The sequence below is a fragment of the Molothrus aeneus genome, chromosome 10, assembly GCF_037042795.1.
Source record: "Molothrus aeneus isolate 106 chromosome 10, BPBGC_Maene_1.0, whole genome shotgun sequence".
Taxonomy (NCBI): Eukaryota; Metazoa; Chordata; class Aves; order Passeriformes; family Icteridae; genus Molothrus; species Molothrus aeneus.
The window spans coordinates 13467615-13486101 of NC_089655.1; the positions used below are offsets into that span (position 1 = coordinate 13467615).

Sequence of the window (18487 nt, forward strand, 5' to 3'; positions counted from 1 at the left end):
AAAGGCATGAAAGCATGCTGTGTGCTTCACTTATATAACCCACTTCTACATGTTTCTCTTCCAGTAGCAGTCAGCCGTGAAAAATCAGTGTCAGAATAGAAGCCATAGATGTTTATTCTTTCAAAACTGAATGAAATATGTGATGTAGCACTTCAGTGAAAATTACATAATACTGGCTAAATTTTCTTAGTTCTGGTTAGGTGAAATCTACTTTAGTCCTGACACCTAATTAGTTTAATTATGTTTAAAATGAAGGCTTTATCAGTTGTGTGCCTGCTGGCAGAATACACAATTCTGAATCACATACAGTGACTGAGTTTATTAACATGTGATTCTCTTATGCAGGACACTGGAAAGATATGGGTGGATTTTTCTCCACCCCAGATTATTTTTCATGATTCATTAAACTTTTCCATGCACCAAGATAAAAATAAACTATAATGTGACTGCTTTGCTCCTATTTTTTTTATTGTAGAATAGTAGAGACTAAGATCAGAACATAGCTGATTTCAGGGTTTTTTTTCTACTTTTATCCATGGAATTGAAATGGGGCATTTTTTTTCTGATTGTTTTTCCTAATCACAACTTTATCAATGAAGTTTTATGGATAAAGCACTTGGAAGCCTTATTCCCTCCCCCCTCCAGCTGGTAGTCTGCCATGTTCAGTTAAGGAGATATTTGACATTTGCCTCTATACTCTTAATGTCTTTTTCTGCTCTGTAAAAGTGGAATTCAATCAGGGAAGTAATTAAAAATGACACTAAATGCATTTCATGAGAAGGCTCAGTATTTTAGATAATTCTAAGTTAGAGTGTGGCATGGTAAATGATCCATATACACCTTCAAAGCATAGATCTGGAGTCATTGGAAAAGACAGCTGCATTTTCTGCAGCAGTTCTCCAGACCCAAAGGAAAATGTGATTACATAGTAGGTTGGACAAAAAAGACTGGGGAAATGTATGTTGTCTTCAACTAGACAAGGAGCTGCAGGCATCACTGAGGCAGGAAGATGCAACTCTTTAGCAGATTTCATTATGTTTGGGAGCTGGTAAGTTAGAGTAATTTATCAGTTTTCGGGGAATGTAGGGAATGTGACATCAGCATGTCTAAGTTTGTGCATAGTGGTTTTCTCTTTTTATTTTGAGAGCTTACATGAAGTCTTTTATGTTCAGCATGTTCAGATCTAGAAAACAGGCAGAAAATCAAAGTTATTAATTGCTGAATAATAAATTAAAAAATTTGATTTTGTTTTGGTGAAGAGTTCTTTTGTAACTAGTATGTTTATTCAGATCAGTGTATGGTAGTGATGTGATAGTTCCATTTCCTTTCAGAACTCTTGCATTGATCATCTGTCAATTCAATAGTAAAAATCTAGATTTAACATTTCAACATTAGGTAATCTATCCAGATTAGTAATAGATGAAAACAGTGAATAATTTTAAGGAATTTGTGCTGTTCTGAGTGGGAAGCTTAAAGGGCCCATTTTAATATATGTAACCATTTCACTATCATGTGTAATTAACCTTGGATTGGACCAAACCATCTGCATGTACAAGAGTAAACATCATGTGTAGCACGAAAGTTGTTTGCATCCTGGGCTGTTACCTGGGGATAATGACCATGTTGGTGTTGAAGCTACTTTTTTTATATATATTTCTTGCCTCTTTTCCTTCATGTATAGACAAATTGTTAAGAAGCAAAGTACAAAGCAGAGACTTTCAGATATACTTATTACACAAAGCTGGTGTTTGCAATTTATGAAAAGTAACTACTGTAGGTTCAGGAAAATCATAATACAAAATCTTCTGTCTTTTTAGTATTTAATTTGTTTGGTTTTTTTCTTCTGAAATTTAATTTTCAGTAATGTGTCTCTTACACCCATATTAAGGGGAAGAAGCCATATGTTGCTAGTCTACTTTAAAGATATACATTTTAATAACAGTGAAATAAAATTACAGCATGTATATTATTTTCATTGCTGGACAAAGTTGTAAAAATTATGTCATTCCATGTGTGCTTTTTCCTGCACCCTTAGTAGATGTTAGCCTGCCACTCTCTGAATATCTGAACTCTACCTCCCTGGGAAGAGCCCATGCTGTTCTCAATGAGATGTGAAAGCAAATGATCATCACATGTGTTATTACTTAGTCTAACTTACCTTTGCTAAAGATGAGATAATAAGATAAGCAGTCAGCTTTTCTAAAGCTCAGAAAGCTGCTATTAATTGTTATTAGCTGGGTTTAGTTGTTATTAGGTTGATGGAAATGCATATTCCCTTGTCCTACTTGTAATTTTGTAATCTTAACCAAGATCATAAAGAAAAAATTACTGCTAAGGTCTTGTCATCAGTGCCAGCACCATGATTGCTTTACTCTAGAGTTAACTGATAGCATCATCTTTATTTGATTACTTGTCTTTGAAGTTCCTATGCAGCTCAGCTGTCAACATGACAGAGCTGAAGAAAATGCCAAAGCACGACTGACTTTATGCATATCTGCAACAGGCTGCAACTGTTTCTCAGTTTTGACTCCTAACTTTCATGGCTTCTTTTCCTCTGCTTTTCTATCCCCTTTCTTGGGAATATATGAGAGACCATTTGAGCAGACAGTTGAAGCATCAGATGCTCTGTCAGCAATGTTTGCCCTCTATTTGGCTGTAGAGTTCACCAATACCTGAATAAGAAATTCCCCTTGTTGCAGGTAAAGTAAAAATCTTCAGCATTCTCATTGCTTAAAATTGCTTTTTTTAAAAAAGCCATCAGGGGCTGAGAGTCATGGTTTGACTAATAAGTGTTGCAAGCAAAACCTTATTCCTAGGTATTTACTCTTTGACAACAGTACTGCTCATATTTGAAGTTTTATTTGAACTGCAGTGTGTTTTTCTTGTTCCTTTGTACTAGGATTATTCCAGTGATGATACTAAACTAGAATACAATGTAGATGCAGCCAATGGCATTGTTATGGAAGGTTATTTATTCAAGCGAGCCAGCAATGCCTTCAAGACTTGGAACAGGTAATTATTCAGAACCTCTATTTGCTGCTAATAAAAATACTGCTTTTTAACCTGAATTCTCATCTGATTCATAATCTCTGTAACTTGAGTCCATAGTTTTGACAGAACCCTGGGATGACTCTGTTAGTTAACTTAGAGATAACACTTCACAGCCATTTTTCCTTGTTTTCTGTACTGGTTGTTTGCAAACCTTTCCCTTGTGAAAGCATATGCTAGGAAAGTGTTAGAAGACAGAGTAAAATAGAAGTTGTATAACCACTGGAAGCAGGGAAACACAGTCAAGAACTCAAATAACTTTTTCCTGAAAGTTAAGCAATGTAGTTGTTATCCTTTAAAATTCCTGTCCTGTGCAATGACTTTTGCTTAGTAGTTTTGATGGCCCTTTTGGGAATTCAAAATATATTGTTAGTCATATATCTTTAACAATGTATATTTTACTACTATTTAAATATTTTTCTTCCTGAACAGGATTTCTTTTGCATTTCCAAGGGTGTGTGCTTTTTTCAAGGCACTATATATGCTGGAGCATTTACAGCACAGCTGGATACAGTTCTTGAGTTTTAGATGTAATTTGTTGTGATAAAGAGCTCTCTATTGTCCATGTTCTGCTATTTTTTCAGTGGTGCCTCTGTTAAACTATCTGCTGGGTTTCAAAGGACAGAATGTGCATTTGAGTGGGTGTTCCTTCCAATATGAATTATTCTGTACTTTTTTGAGCATCTCAGCACACCACAAGCTTGTAAGAAATTGGGATCACTTCAATTAAATCCATAGACTGATGCAAGGGCCACTAGTGTCAATTAAACTGTATCTATATTAGCAAGTCATGGGTAACTAGTACAAAGGATTTTGCTTTGGACTGATTCTGGTCTGGTCCTTTGGCCTGATTATTCATCTGTAATTGTGATGTACTTTCTGGGTTAGATTCATGCAAGCAGAATTCAGAGTTCTCCAAGACAAATCTGTGAGGCATCAGAGGATGTGAAGGGAGAACACCAGGAGATGTGCATCAAAAGCACCTTCCTGGTGTGAGGTAAAATGTCTGTGTTAGCATACTGAGAAAAATCTCAGTAATAGGGCAGGGAAAGTCCTTTATTGGATTCCCAAGGAGCTGAAAGGTCCTTTTTGCCACTGCTGATGGTGAAACTGTGACTCTGGGTTCCCCTTTTGAATAGCAGGAAGGCCTTGCTCTGCAAGGGAGGTGACAGGAGGGAGCAGCACAGGAGTGTCTGCTTCCACATGCTGTCACTCCTAGGAGTACATGCCTCTTACTTTCAGGTGGTTAGAGAGTTGGGTTCAATTAAAACTAACTTCTGTATGTTGGTAATTTAAATGGACACAAAGTAAATAAGGAGAATATGTAATTAAATCAAGATACACAAAGACATTCCTTCAGATTAAGTTACAGATTTGAACAATATAATAAAAAGCATATCCAAGCAATAATTTAAGAGGGCAAAGATAAACAGCTCATTAATGAGTCAGAGCTGCCTACCTTTATTACATAATTGATACTTGGTTACAGTTTATTCTTCTGTTTATCACAGGAGCATTCAATAAAGCAAAACCTTTAACCTTTTTAGTATTAGATTCTCGATAATTTATCTCACTGAGATAGACTAGTTGGATGCTTTTAGGCAAAAAATAGGATTGGATATGCTGTCTGTAAATAGTTCTGAAATTGAATCAGTCATTTAAATTTTATATTCCACATGTTCACAAACCATTACTAATTGCTATTAAACTACTTTTATCATACAAAAATATACATTTAAGACCTTAATGAAGACAGTTTTTAGTTTCTGAATCTAGCCCCCCATTTTTGCTATGTTTTAATAAAAATAAACAAGTATTTTCATTATTTCTGAATATATTTGTAATTGCTTGCTATACTGTAGGCACAGAAGTGGTCACTGCCTGTTTCCTATGATGGAAAGTTTTAGTTGTGTAGTGTTACAGTTTCAGCTGTGGGGAATTGTACTGATTGAAGTTTACCATAAACTATAGATTAACTAGTGACTGGAAAAACCCTATAAAGTACCAGAAAGGATTTTGTCATTGCATTAAACTGTTTTGTTTGTAAAATTTTACAAAATATTGAAGGAGGAAACATTTAGAGCATTATGTGTTTTATTTTAGGGAGTTCTGAGCTAATGTCAAGACAGACAAGATAGTTCTAGTGTTCTTACAGATTAAGCAGCTTGCTCCTTTATTATATCCTCATCTTTGGGGAAGGTGGATGGAAAATCAACCAGCTGAAACAAAATTAGAAGAATTTGCTTAGATATACTGGAATTTTCTGCTGTTCTGAGCCAAAGGTGACAGCACTGCTCTTCCTTGCTGACTGCTAAATGCACTGTCAGTAGTAATATGTATTCAAATGGAGGCTTCTCTTTTACCCTCCTTGCTCTCAGTTGCGCTTATGTTGGTTCTAGACCTTTTTAAGAATTCCATCAAGAGTGAATTAAAGGCACCAAAACCCTTCCTGATAGCCCCTGTTAGCAGATACTTGGCAACATTAAAAGCATAAGAGATGAGGGTATGATAGGTTTTGTGTGGGTTTGACACAGGAGAGTGATTCTAGCTGACAAATGATAGAAATGTGATCTTCTCTGTGCATGTCTTGGTCAGTGAATCCATGGACCCCACAGTGGTATTATCCTGGGAAAAGTCTGATTGCTAGGGGAGAAAAAAAAAGAAGACTGTATAATACAGCCTTTTGAAGGGGGGCAAATATGTTGTGGTGAATGAAAATTTGTTTCCAGTCCAAACTAATGTCCTGCTAGCATAATGAAATTTCTTCCTGCAGCACCTGGCAGCCCGTGTTTCATCGTCTCAAGACTTTAATTATTTGGGCTTTTGCCTCAAGTTTCCTGTTCTTGGGACAGTTCTGTGTGACACTGGCTTCAGAAACAAATAAATGTTTGAGTAGGCTACAAAGTAAACCCCGAGCTGTTTGCAATTCAGTGTCACTTTTGAAAAAGATGGAGCTTTTGTAATCTTTTTGTTGTGACTAAAAGGACATAATGCACACAAGTATTGCAGATAATACTGTTTGCTGGAATCAAAATTATATCCTTGTACTGCAAAGTCTTAGAATAACAGGTATGGACACCTGTGTTTAGAATGAATGTCTGTCTGTTGGAAAATGATACACCTTATTGTACACCAGTTTTCTTAAGGCATCAGGGCAAGAGTCAGGTGCATTTATTATGGAGCAGTAGCTGGACAGCTCTTTTGGTTCCCAGAAATTCAAATGAAAAATAAGTCCATATCATAGAGAATAAACGTGTGTAGGGAGAAGAGCATTTGTCAGACCACTAGCATGGTCCAAATAGGTTTTAGATTGGGTGCAATAGATATTTTCCTTTTTAATTCTGCTGTATTTTCAGATCATGCTAATTCTTTTCTTATTTTGCTCATTTTGCATTTTTCATCCCTTTTCCTCCTTTCCTTTATGTTTTAATCCTGCCCCATTTTTTCACATGACAGGAAAAAGCCAGATCACATCAGGTACCAACCAGCTTCTTTTATACCTTCCCAATGTTTCCTTGGCACGCAAAAAGCTCTTCATTAACCCTGCATTTAATTTTGATTACTTGCAATGGATGTATAAGTGACTCAGTCTAAGAAAATAACAGAAGGATTCTGCCTGGGATGCCACTATACCTGCTGCTCAATTCCTTTAAAAGATTCAGAAATATTGAGCTGGTTTTTAGCTAAAAAAGGAATTAAAGCCAAGTTTCTGCACTCAAACTTCTGAGCATACAAGATCAATGTCTTGCCTTTTTCCAATTGAAGTTGGTGAGATTTTTTTTTCCTTATCAACTGCATTGGAAATAGACATGTACTTTTAAATGTTGTGCATTATTAATTACTCTGTTTTAATTGTGTGCTGCTAGCAGCTAGAGGAGAAAACTTTCTGAGAATCATAAAGCACAATTCATTGTTTATGTAAAATTCAAAATTTGTATTTTTTTCAGTATTACTCTCAGTTCTCAGAAATTAGAATTTTTTTCTTTAGATTTTCCATTGTTTCCTATTTAATAAATACAGTTTTGAATGGTGTAGGTGTACATGATGGAAAACATTCTGTTTTTAAACAGGAACAACTGTATTTAACCACTATGAAGTGAGTACTTTAATATTCCAAAGAATGTTCTCTCCTTCACCATGGTTCTCTCTTGCTTTTGACAGAATGACACATTTAAGGAAACTTTGGTAATAATACTTATTGCACACATGATGCCTGAAGATTTTCAATTTTTTTTTAGAACCTGATAGATGTGGGTTACTCTTTAGCAGCACCTTCAGTACAGAGATTGTACCTCAGAAGTTCCTGGCTGATGCTGGTGCAGACCCCCAGCAGACTACAATAAAGTGAATTTTGCTACAGTAAAGCGAAGAGTTTGTTGATGGTATTTGGTTAATGAGGAATAACTCCAAGTTCTTGGCCTGAATAAAACTGCTGTGGTGCTGACACCTTGGAGGGCAGTCTGACACTTTGATCTTGTTAGGAAAAAATTAAAATGTATTTACTCTGACATCTACTTACAAGTTATCCAAAATCGTAAATTGTTGATCTCATTCAGTAAAAGTTTATTTTAGAAAAGCACCAAAACCTGCACCCTTTGTGGCTGGAGTGAATTTTTTTTAACAGATTTAATTTCTCTACTAGGAAAGAAAAAGGAACTGAAATACTTTCAAAACTTCTAGACTAGGTTTTAAAGATGGCACAAATTTGTGTTAGAATTTGTGTGATCACTTATATCCAACTGATGAGATTAGAGCTTGTTTACTAGAGTAACTCATGAAATATTTAGCTGTAGAACAAATGAAGCATCGCATTAATGAAGTTAATTGCACTTCCTAAGGCTCTTACTAGGGATTTGCTCCATTGCTCGTTGTCTTGGGGCAAGGCTGCTTTTTTTTCCCCTTTACCACTCCCTTTATCACTCAGGCACTGCTTTTCATGTTGTTCTCTTTTGTGTTATGTTCACAAAAAGCACATGAAAAATGACATGAGTTTATTTCCTTTTCAAGTCTGCTTTTTTGTTAAGTTTCCTATATGAATATTAGCAATAACCTGCCTTATATTTGGGGCACACTTACTGCATTTGTAAATAGTTAGTAAAGATGATCCCTTTTCAATTGCAGTGACTAAAACTACTGCTGTTAATAAATTTAAAAAATCAAGAATGACAAGAGATCCTGTTGTTGCTTTTTAAATTAAATATATCTGCACAACATTTGAAAAGATTCTTAAAAGGTAGAATCTCATCTGTCTATGAAACACTAACCTTTCTAACAAATACTAGCTTTTCTGTTTGGGATCTAACGTATTTTGTATATATTAATTTTTCTTAACCATCTTTGTGCACTTCTTTCCAGGAATGGCTTGTGGTGGTTGAATAAATACATGGGGCCCTCTTGTTACTAATTGTAGTAAACTGTAGCTTGAAGCTCAACAGCCTGTGGAGAATAACAAGATCTGTTGCAACACAATATTTTGTGTACTGTTACCACTCAAACGAACTGGTAGTTCAGGAAAAAGTGTTGTGTGGTAAAGGTGGGGTGTTGGAGATGATTGAGGAATGATGCTGTGGTAAACACAGGTTTGCATTATAAGCCTGAACAAAACAAGGTGTAAATTTCACTGAATTGTCTTGTATGTTCCTTTCATTTTTGTCAGTGAAAATGAAACTGTGATTATTGGTTTGCTTTTATTTTGTGCATCCCAGAAGAGCTAGAAAGGCATGGTTATGTCTACTGGGGTTTGGTTTTTTTTCATTCAGTGGTCTGATAAAACATTTTTCGAGATCTGAGGGGTTTTTTCCCCAAAGTGTGAGTGATTTTTCCATTCTCTGAGATGTATCCTATGTGAACAGTGAGTTTGACAAGGAAGGATACAGTTCAGAGGAGTTTTTAAGCATTATATTATCTTATGGATTTTACAGGATGCCTTCGTTAAAGCATTTATTTGATTTATTTGATTTTTCTTCAAAGCTGAGGCTTAATTTAGGATCCTACTTAAAAGGTTTTTATTGGAATTTTTTTTTTTTTTAGTTTTTATATGTAGTGTTTTTATTTCAGACATGCCCAATGTAGATAGCATCACCATGGGATAGCAACACCAAAGCATTTTTTGTGCTTTAGTAAGTAGTTCTACTCCCAGAAATATTTCAGGATTAGTTTACATGGTTTTAAGTATTTCTGTTATTCAAGCTATCTGAATTTGTGTTATCAAACAACTACTTAAAATCATAACTTGCTGCTAAAATGCAGAAGGAAATGTTCTTTAAAATGAAAGTGTTTTGTGTGATAGCTTAACTAATGTTGTCATAACATGAATGTGTTTGTTTATGACTCAAATTATTTGAACCTTGCTTTCTTTTCTGTTTTGTCTCTGCTTTCCCTTTTTTCATTAATGTCATGAAATATTTGCCAAAATTGACTGCAGTATTGCTTTCCTGAATTCTTTCATGCAGTCTCTTTGTAGACTGTATGTTAGCACATCTCAGTCACATAAGCACTGTAAAATCAGTTATGTATTCTCTGGATGTCTCTTCATTTGAATAGGCGCTGGTTCTCAATACAAAATAACCAACTTGTGTACCAGAAGAAATTTAAGGTAGGAGTTGAAAACTGGCTTGGGATAGTTTGGGGTTTGGGTGATGATTTTTCTGATTGATTGGGGAAACTGCTGATGTGAAGATCCTGTGTGATCTTCAACAACCTACTGCTTTCTTCTAAATTAGTTTCTCCCTTTGTAAAATGAGACTTATAGCTACACTGACAGATTCTGAGATTCCTGTGCACTGATTGCACACATACTTTATTTGCTGTGGGTTTTGTAACCTAGCTAGAGCTTTAAAAGTTGTTGGTCCCAAAAGGCTTGTGCTCACTTGCTGGCAGTCAAATATTCCATGCTGTTCTCTGAGCAGTTGTGTTTAACTCTTTCAGGACTTGCTCCTCCAATTGCTTACTGATTCACACACCCAATTCAGCAATAGGGGAAAAAAGCATGAAAGCTTGTTACAAAGTAGTCAGGGCTGCTAAATACATGTATTTAGTATTAAAAATGCACAGTGGTTCAGCAGTCAGTATCTACCTTGCTGCTGGTGGAAAGTGCAGCTGTTCTATGTTAAATCAGCAAGTCCAGCTCTGCCCCAAGCCATAGACCGTTTTCAGTCAGGTTTTGGGCCCCTGCTCCTTTGTTTGCTGTTCTAGAATCTACTTTTGCACCAAGGAGCTGTAGCTGTTTTCATGTTGGGAAAAAATAGAGCCTGTATGGAAATAGTGGGGAAAAAAAGAGGAAAGAGCTTATGGCAATTCATTCCTCTTCACTGCAAACAGACTGGGATCAGAGGCTGTTCCTTGCTATCTGATGCTGTCAAATCAAGCAGCTTCATTTCTGTGGTTGGAAAGAAAACACACAGTTGAGTTTGAGCATGTTTGGTTGGGCATTCTGTGTTTGTGAATTCTCCTTGCTCTTTTTTTTAACTGCACCTTTAAAATGTTGATAGCTCATAATGGAATTTTTACGAATTAAATCAAATTTTCAAAACTACTGCATTTAGCTTCTGGGGTTTTTTATGTGTCACTTAAAGTACTGCTGATTTAAGTATAAGTTTTCTGATTTAATAATGAGTTAATGACATTTTTTAGAGTATCTTTCTAGTTTGAATTATGTTGTTTAAATTTAAGGTGCTGATTATTCAGTAGATTGGATTGTAGATCTCCAAATCCACTGAGTTCAAATTTTATTTTTGAAGGAAAAAATTAGTGTAACCAGGCAAATGGAATTCAATGATTAATAATTCAGGATTGAATTATTATCTTATTATCAACTATATTATTTTTTTCTCTGTGACTCTCTTGTTAACTTTTGTCTCTTAGGATAATCCCACAGTGGTTGTTGAGGACTTGCGGCTCTGCACAGTTAAACACTGTGAAGACATAGAGAGACGTTTCTGTTTTGAGGTGGTTTCTCCAACAAAGTAAGGAGAAGCAGTGGAGTATATGTTTATTTAAAAATAAAAGTAATGACATGTAGTTGTTTTAAAATGTAAGATTAATGTTTCTCTTGGGATAGATCAAAACAGGAAAAGTATCTGAAAAATTCTGCTCTCTGAAATTTTGGCTGAGAGTAAGTGATGCTGTGAGAAGTGTCCCTGGTATTTAGTTTACTTTTGGCATTAAAATAAACATGCATTCTTGTGCTTTTTGCATAAATGGCTTGTGGTGCAGGGCTCTGCTGGGGCTTAGTAGTTGCTGATACTATCAGCTGCTTAGTAATGTAGAAAACAGGTCTCAGTTTCTCCACATTTCTGATTGGTGCAATTAGAGAGAAGCACTTAAATAAGCTGTTGTCTCAGTCATGTTAAATTATACTTCAGAATGCACTAAATGAAACTACTAAAAATGAAACTACTAAACGAAAAATAAAATTATTTTTCAGCTCTAGCAGTGCATTGGTTGTACTTCGGGAATTTTGGCATCCTGCCACAGCAAGGGCAGGACATGGATTCCTCATTAGTGATTGTGAGATGTGACCATATTTAAGTTTTTGATATGAGGTCAACATGCTTTTAGGTTTGGAGGTTATCTACACTTTCCACTCCTTCTTAGATTTCTCTTTTGAGGAGATTGCTGTCTATCCTGATCTTTGCATCCCCAGTTGTGGTTCACTATAACATGCATTTTGCTCTTGCTTGCCTGTGCTTTTTCAACCCACAAGTGTTGGAACAGTTTTATACTTCATGACCTGTTTCTTTTACTGCTGATAAGCGAAGTAGTTCATTCTTTGTCATAGAGCTTTAAAGTTACTCTCTTGATGTCAGCAAATGAAAGTGTGTTTTAAAGGACTGATACCTGTGACTTGTGTCACAGGTGTAAAATGCATCTGAGGATATAAAAAAGAAAAATTTTGAATAAGAAAAGGAATAGGAAATTAAGCTATTGTCAGTTGTTTTGGAAGAGTCATTTCTGTGTCTATATTAGCATTACCTGCAAATAATTTTGAAATAAGGAGTTTGCAGCTCACAAAGGCTCAGCTGCTTTGTTACCTTAAAATAAATGTGTTTATTAGATGATGCCTACTAAACTTGTGATAGCAAGAAACTTGCTCCATCAAAACAGAGCCCTGAGCAATGTGCTGTTGGGTGTCAGCTGCTTGGCCACTGTCTCTGAGCACTTTGTGATTTGCCCCAGGAGCTGCATGCTTCAGGCTGACTCGGAAAAGCTGCGGCAGGCGTGGATTAAGGCTGTTCAGACCAGTATTGCCACAGCATACAGAGAAAAAGGGGATGAATCTGAGGTGAGTTTAGCAAGCCACCAAACAACTACCTCCCTTTAGATCCTGAAAATTTTAAATTCATAAAGCCTCTTTTAATGAGAGAGAAGGAAAGAAACAATCCGGTTTGTCTTCCAGTGGAAATGCAATGAAATTTTGAAGGCTGTGAATTATATCTGATCTGTCTTTCACTCACCGTGTTAATGTTACTGTGGTCTGTATGTTTTTTTTGAGATTTCTCTGTAATGTGATTAAAAATCATAGGATATTCTTATATTCAGTTTTATATATCTTCTAAAAAGCTAAACTTTTTTTATTCTGTGGCTTTCTTTGGCCTTGATAGCAGAGACTTTTCTTGGATTTTAGTGTACAGTCAATATCTGTGGGACTTTAATTTCTTTAGTTTAGCATGTCTCTTAATTGGTTTGTTTGTCTTTTCTCTTTTAGAAACAGGAAAAGAAATCATCCCCTTCTACTGGGAGCCTAGAATCTGGGAGTGAGACCAAAGAGAAGCTGTTGAAAGGAGAGAGTGCTCTGCAGAGAGTGCAGTGCATTGCTGGCAATGCTGCCTGCTGTGACTGTGGTTTGGCAGATCCTCGCTGGGCCAGTATCAACCTGGGAATCACACTGTGCATCGAGTGCTCTGGGATACACAGGTTGGGGAGCTCCTCACAGCTCCATTTCATTTGTGCATTGGCTTAATTAGCAAGGGTGGTGTTTGCCTCTTCAAAGGTATATTGAAAGAAAATTAGAGACCCTTGTTTGTAAATAGAATTAAGGTACTGCTTTATTTACATACATTAATGGTAAATCTGTCTGAGGTAAGATATAACATGTAGTTACAGGTTAATGTTTTTTCCCATGTTGTTTAGGAGCTTGGGAGTCCACTTTTCAAAAGTAAGATCTTTAACGTTGGATTCATGGGAACCTGAACTCCTAAAGGTACAGTATTTTTGAAACAGGTTTCTATTTGGTACTTAGATTGTTGTTCTAAAGCCTCTGCATTAGAAAGTTCAATGCAGGAAACACATTTGTACCCAGTGTGTCTTGCAGTTTTGAGCAGAAAATGTTTGTACTTGTGTGTTGGTTTATTTTAATTCATACTTTCTTATACTCCATAGTAATTTGTTCTACAAACTTGCAATTCAAAACAGCTTACAACACCTTCAGCTTCCCGAGTGCACTTTGAGTAGCAAGTTTCATCTGATACTTTCAACATATAAAAAGGCAAATCTGTTTACAAACCAATAATGTCTTTTGGAAGTGATACATCAGCCTAAAGAATGATCATACTCAAAAATTTGAATGTCAGCTATTAACAGTGAGATGCTTCTGGCCTATAGGAGAGTACTCATGCAACTGCTCTTGTGTGCCAAATTTCTAGCTGGAGCCATGGTTATAAAAGTCATGTGACACTGAAATCCTGAAATAGGAATTCATGCATGGATGCATGTGTGCAACTGGATAACTCATGCAAACATTTGTTTCTAGCTGTGATGTTCTGGCACTTAGGAATTGCTTCTCTATTCTGAACAAACAAAAGACAATGTGCTTTGTGGTTAAATAATTTTTTATCAATGTGTTCATGCTGATAAAACAACCAACCAAGCCCCATGCCCACTCAAAAAAAAAAAAAAAAAGCTGTACCTCTTGTATTATTCATGTAAATATCAGAACTAAATATTCTACCTGGTATTAGAAACAAGAAATCTGTTCATTGCAATCAATAGGGTTAAATTCTCCTGTAAGTAGGCTTTTGTGTTTGTTCCTTTTCTATAGTATTATATCAGATTATGCCCATTGGGTAAGGTGGAATACAGTTGATTGAATTGTCTCTTGCTGATGGGCTAAGAACAGCTCCTGTCAAAGCTGGTGGAAAAACACCTTTGGTAATGAGGCCTGCAGGTGTCATTCTGGTGGTTGTTTTTTCAGGCACTTAAAGAGTGACTAGATTTTTTTCTTACCTTACTCAGAATTTGGTCTCTCTATTCACTGATTGTTTCTTTATTATCATATAAATCCATGCTTATTTCTGTTACTGTACTTTATATTTACTAAGTTGTAAGTATAGGCTGAGTGAGGTTAAAAACAACTGAATAGGTAGATAAAGCTTTTTGCAACTATATTTGAGTTTTTTCCATTTTGCTTTATAGCTTATGTGTGAATTGGGAAATGATGTTATAAATAGAATATATGAAGCGAAGTTGGAAAAAGTGGGAGTAAAGAAGCCACAATCTGGAAGTCAAAGGTAGTATTTTACCAGCAGTGCCTGTTGCTTCCTTTTATTGTTGCTTCCCTTAGCCTCCCCCTGTAAAAGCTGCTGCCACTTAACTGTTACACTCCTTTAGTATACTCATTTCCCTGTATCTCTCCCTTTTCTCACTCTCTCTGTTTATTGGGCATTCCTTCTGTTGGTCCCTTGTGCTTCTGCTGTTCATTTGTTCTTTTTGTGATCTCACTCCCTCCTTTTGATGACAGCTCTAGAGCATCACTGTGGACATGTGGATTTTGTTTCCTCTGTGCTGGGTACCAGCTCAGCCAGCTGTACTTGGTGTGTGAGTGCTCCTGGAAGGAGCCTGTGGCTCTTCCTTTTGTTTACAGTGACTTTGTTCTTCCATTTGACTTTTGTTCCCTGTTCCTCAGAATGTTCTCATCTTCCTACCTACATTGTACATGAGCTCTGCTGCTTTACAGCAGCCTTCAAATCATTGTACTGCTATCTTCTATTTCTCTGGTGCTAATCTGTGTTTGAAGGTAGATTCCCAATGCTTTGTGCTGCTGTATAGGCTCTTAAAACTTGCTTTTTTACTACCTTTCCTGTTCTGTGCTGCTTGCTGCCCAGTAGTTTTATAGTATAGAAAACTGCATTTTGTGAAGTGTTGGCCACTTGGAGACAGTGATGATAATATAAACAAAGTAGGAGATTTGCTAGATATTCCTTCTAGGAGTAACTGCTTTTCAGCAGTTCTAAAGCAATAATTACAGCCCCTTTTATCAGTTTGACACAACTACTGTTGTTTTAAGCTGATAACCTCAGGTTACAAGGAAAAATACTTCAGTATATGATATGGAAGTGATGGCTGTGCCTACCTAGGGTTTGTTATTGTTTCCTTGTGTAATCTTAATGTTCCTGTAACAGATGCTGCAATTTATATTTATGTAAGAAACTAAATAAATGTTTATTAGTAGGTTATTAACAATGAAAACTTGTATAAAGCTTTAATAGAGGTAACATAGAGTAACTAATGCTTATTTCGTCCACATACCACTTTCCAAAGTCTCTGTCTGAAAGTAAATACATGTTTGTGAACTTAACAAAATTACTTTCTTTTGAGCCTTATGCAAAATTTAATCATGAATCCAGAAAGTGACAGTGTGCTTTGCATCTTTCTGACAATGTGCTATAGGTGTGTCTTATGTGCAATGCCAAGCTACAGTTTTGGTTACTGACTTTAGTACAAAGTAGATATTCTTTTAATACATGAAAATACTAAAATGTTAGCTTACTAACTCCAGGACTTTTGTATATGACAGGCAGGAGAAGGAGGCATACATCAGAGCAAAATATGTGGAAAGAAAGTTTGTAGAGAAGCAAGCTGCATCAGTACCTCTGCCAGAGCCTGGAACAAAAGTTTTGCCTCCAAGTCAGGAAGAGAAAAGGCACAGTGGCCCTGAAAAATCCCTTTTGGCAGGGGAACAAGGTGCAGCATCCCACAAAGGTATTTACACACTTCTCTCCTTAGCTGTATTACCCATATTCTTTTTAAGGTGACATATTTTTATATTAATTGACTTCTGCCTCATGCAGAGACTATGGAATCTGTTTTTTAAATGGGTTGTAGCCTAGTGTAGAGTGTAGGGAAGAAAAGACTTCTTCAGACATGTGCTCTTTTACATGGGGAAAGATTTGGAATGGGGATGCTTATAACTCAGAGTCATATTAACCACCTTCTCTCCTCGGTGTTTTCATCCTCTTGGTTTTTCCAATAACGTTCTCTCCTGCCCTGTCCCTTCCTTACTGCCTGCTTTGTGCTTTGCTAACCTGCATGTCCCAGCGGTTGCTGTAAGTAGCGACGAGGCGAGGCGGGAGTCTCTGTTCTGTCCTGATGAGCTTGATTCACTCTTCTCCTACTTTGATACCTCTTCAAAACTCCGTAGTAGTAAGTACTACAGCTGTGGCGTGTTCACTGTTTGCACTAGGGATCCATTATGTGTTGTGGCCATCTCCCTGCTTCAATCTGTTGTCTCCAGGCTGCTGCATTGCTTAGTATTTTCATGAAATAATTTAAGCTTTTTTACTTATCCTGATTTTTTTTCATTTCTAGTTATCTTTGACATTTTTTATTATTATTGTAAATGTTATGGTTACAAAATGTGACTTCGTATTTTTCTGTGGATGCATTAAGAATATTGAACAAGAACAAGCCATTTTTTTAAAATTATGTTCAGGACCAAGTATAAGAGCTTGCTTTATTATCATGGTATCTGTGAGGAGCAGGTAGCTTCAGCTCTGCATAGTAATTGCAGTTTCTCCCCAAAACAGTCCGAAGCAGTGACAGTGGGATCCAGCCAAGCACTGATGACAGCAGAGAACACCTTGCCTCTACTATATCAGCCAACAGTTTGTATGAACCAGGTGTGTTAGGTTTTGCACTGTAAGATGAAAATTTAATCACTTGGCAGCAGTTTCTTTTTCTAAAAATGATCAGTGTTGGTGAGACAATTCATGTCTGCTCTCCTGGTTGAAATGCTTTTGGTAAGGGTAAAATTTGCCTGAGCGATCTTTCTTTTGGTCCTGCTACCAAAAATGACATTTAATCCTCCTTGAGTTCAAAGAACTATGTTTATTTCCATTCAGATGAGGCTGATCCCAAATGCATGATTCTTTTATAAATAAATAAATCCAGAGATAGAATTCCTCTTGAGTCACAGACAGTAGGGTTTTATGTGTTATTTGTGCATTCTTGCTTAATTTTTCTGTTTCTTATTTTTGTGGAATTGACCAAGTCTTTAAACATCATTCCTTCAACTCAGAAGTTCTGTAAGTTGGTGAATGAAATTATTTGCTGATTTTAGCATGCTGTTCTGACAGATATATTGAGTATGGCTTCTCAAAATTTCCAAAACATTTCTTTATAAAGCAGACCTATTCTTCTACATGAAAGCACTCTTTTAAGGTATGTTTTAAATCCAGTAGTTCACAGATGTTATTGCAGGCAGCATGTGGCTTGGATCCTTTTTGATTATATTGTAGAAATATTTATGATGCTGTAACTCACAGAAGTTTTTATGTAGCAACATCTTTATCTCCCAGATTTTACTCCATATAACCATTACTGAGATGAAGAGAAAGACTGTGCTTTAGTCCAAAAGATTATAGCCACAGCAAGTAGTTGGTAAATGACAATGGTATCTGTTAACAAAAATTAGGTCAGAACAGTATCAGCCTCATACTCAGGTGTTTCAGATATATTTGTATGACTACATCTTTGCAGAAAATGAGTTTTATTCATATCTTGCAGTTTACAGTGAAGCACACTCCAGACCTTAAACAATTTCTTAGAAATTACATGGAATATGTAGATTGAAGTATATACACATGTGCCAGTAATGTGGAGAGAATGTTTTCTGTGCAGTAGTAGTTCTGTGAAGAGACTGTGCCTGAATACTGGAGCTAAAGGCATCTGTGAGTTCCCCTGGCAGAATGGGGCAACAATACATAGCATTCTGCAAAAGCTGAGCTACCTATTGCCAGAGAAATTATGTTTTGATCAGAATTCCAAGAGGTACCTTGTTAAAACAGGAATTAGGTAAGCAATTCTTTTTCTTTTCAGAAGGAGACAAGCAAGAGTCTCCAGTGTTTTGTGACTCCAAGCAGCATAGTCCAGGATTGCAGTTGTATCAAGCTGCCTTTGAGAAAAATCTTCCTCACATGGCAGAAGCATTGGCTCATGGAGCTGAAGTAAACTGGGTCAACATGGAAGAAAACAAAGCAACACCACTCATTCAGGCAGTGCGAGGGGTATGTGATATACAGCACTGCTGATGGGGGAGGAGAGCAAGGGAAATAATGATATTTCTGTGTCACTGTTCCTTTTGAGCTGCTTGCTTCCCTAAGGAATGATAATATGATGTTGAAGTTATGCTTACAGTGTTCTTTCAGAGTTGTTTCTGAAATAT

At 36.4% G+C, this 18487-nt stretch overlaps 1 protein-coding gene across 3 annotated transcripts in view; it reads left to right on the plus strand.

The window, feature by feature from the left end:
- Window positions 1-18487, plus strand: part of ACAP2 (ArfGAP with coiled-coil, ankyrin repeat and PH domains 2) — a 63093-nt gene that overhangs the window by 35792 nt on the left and 8814 nt on the right. The window contains exons 10-21 of one of the 3 annotated variants that reach the window (XM_066556333.1): window positions 2900-3012; window positions 6505-6525; window positions 9592-9643; window positions 10912-11012; window positions 12226-12331; window positions 12755-12963; window positions 13180-13249; window positions 14461-14555; window positions 15842-16026; window positions 16363-16467; window positions 16851-16943; window positions 18142-18329. In XM_066556333.1, the coding sequence (XP_066412430.1) occupies window positions 2900-3012; window positions 6505-6525; window positions 9592-9643; window positions 10912-11012; window positions 12226-12331; window positions 12755-12963; window positions 13180-13249; window positions 14461-14555; window positions 15842-16026; window positions 16363-16467; window positions 16851-16943; window positions 18142-18329 (1338 nt within the window). The remainder of the gene's footprint in view (window positions 1-2899; window positions 3013-6504; window positions 6526-9591; window positions 9644-10911; window positions 11013-12225; window positions 12332-12754; window positions 12964-13179; window positions 13250-14460; window positions 14556-15841; window positions 16027-16362; window positions 16468-16850; window positions 16944-18141; window positions 18330-18487) is intronic. The other 2 variants (XM_066556334.1, XM_066556335.1) reach the window with 2 other exon arrangements.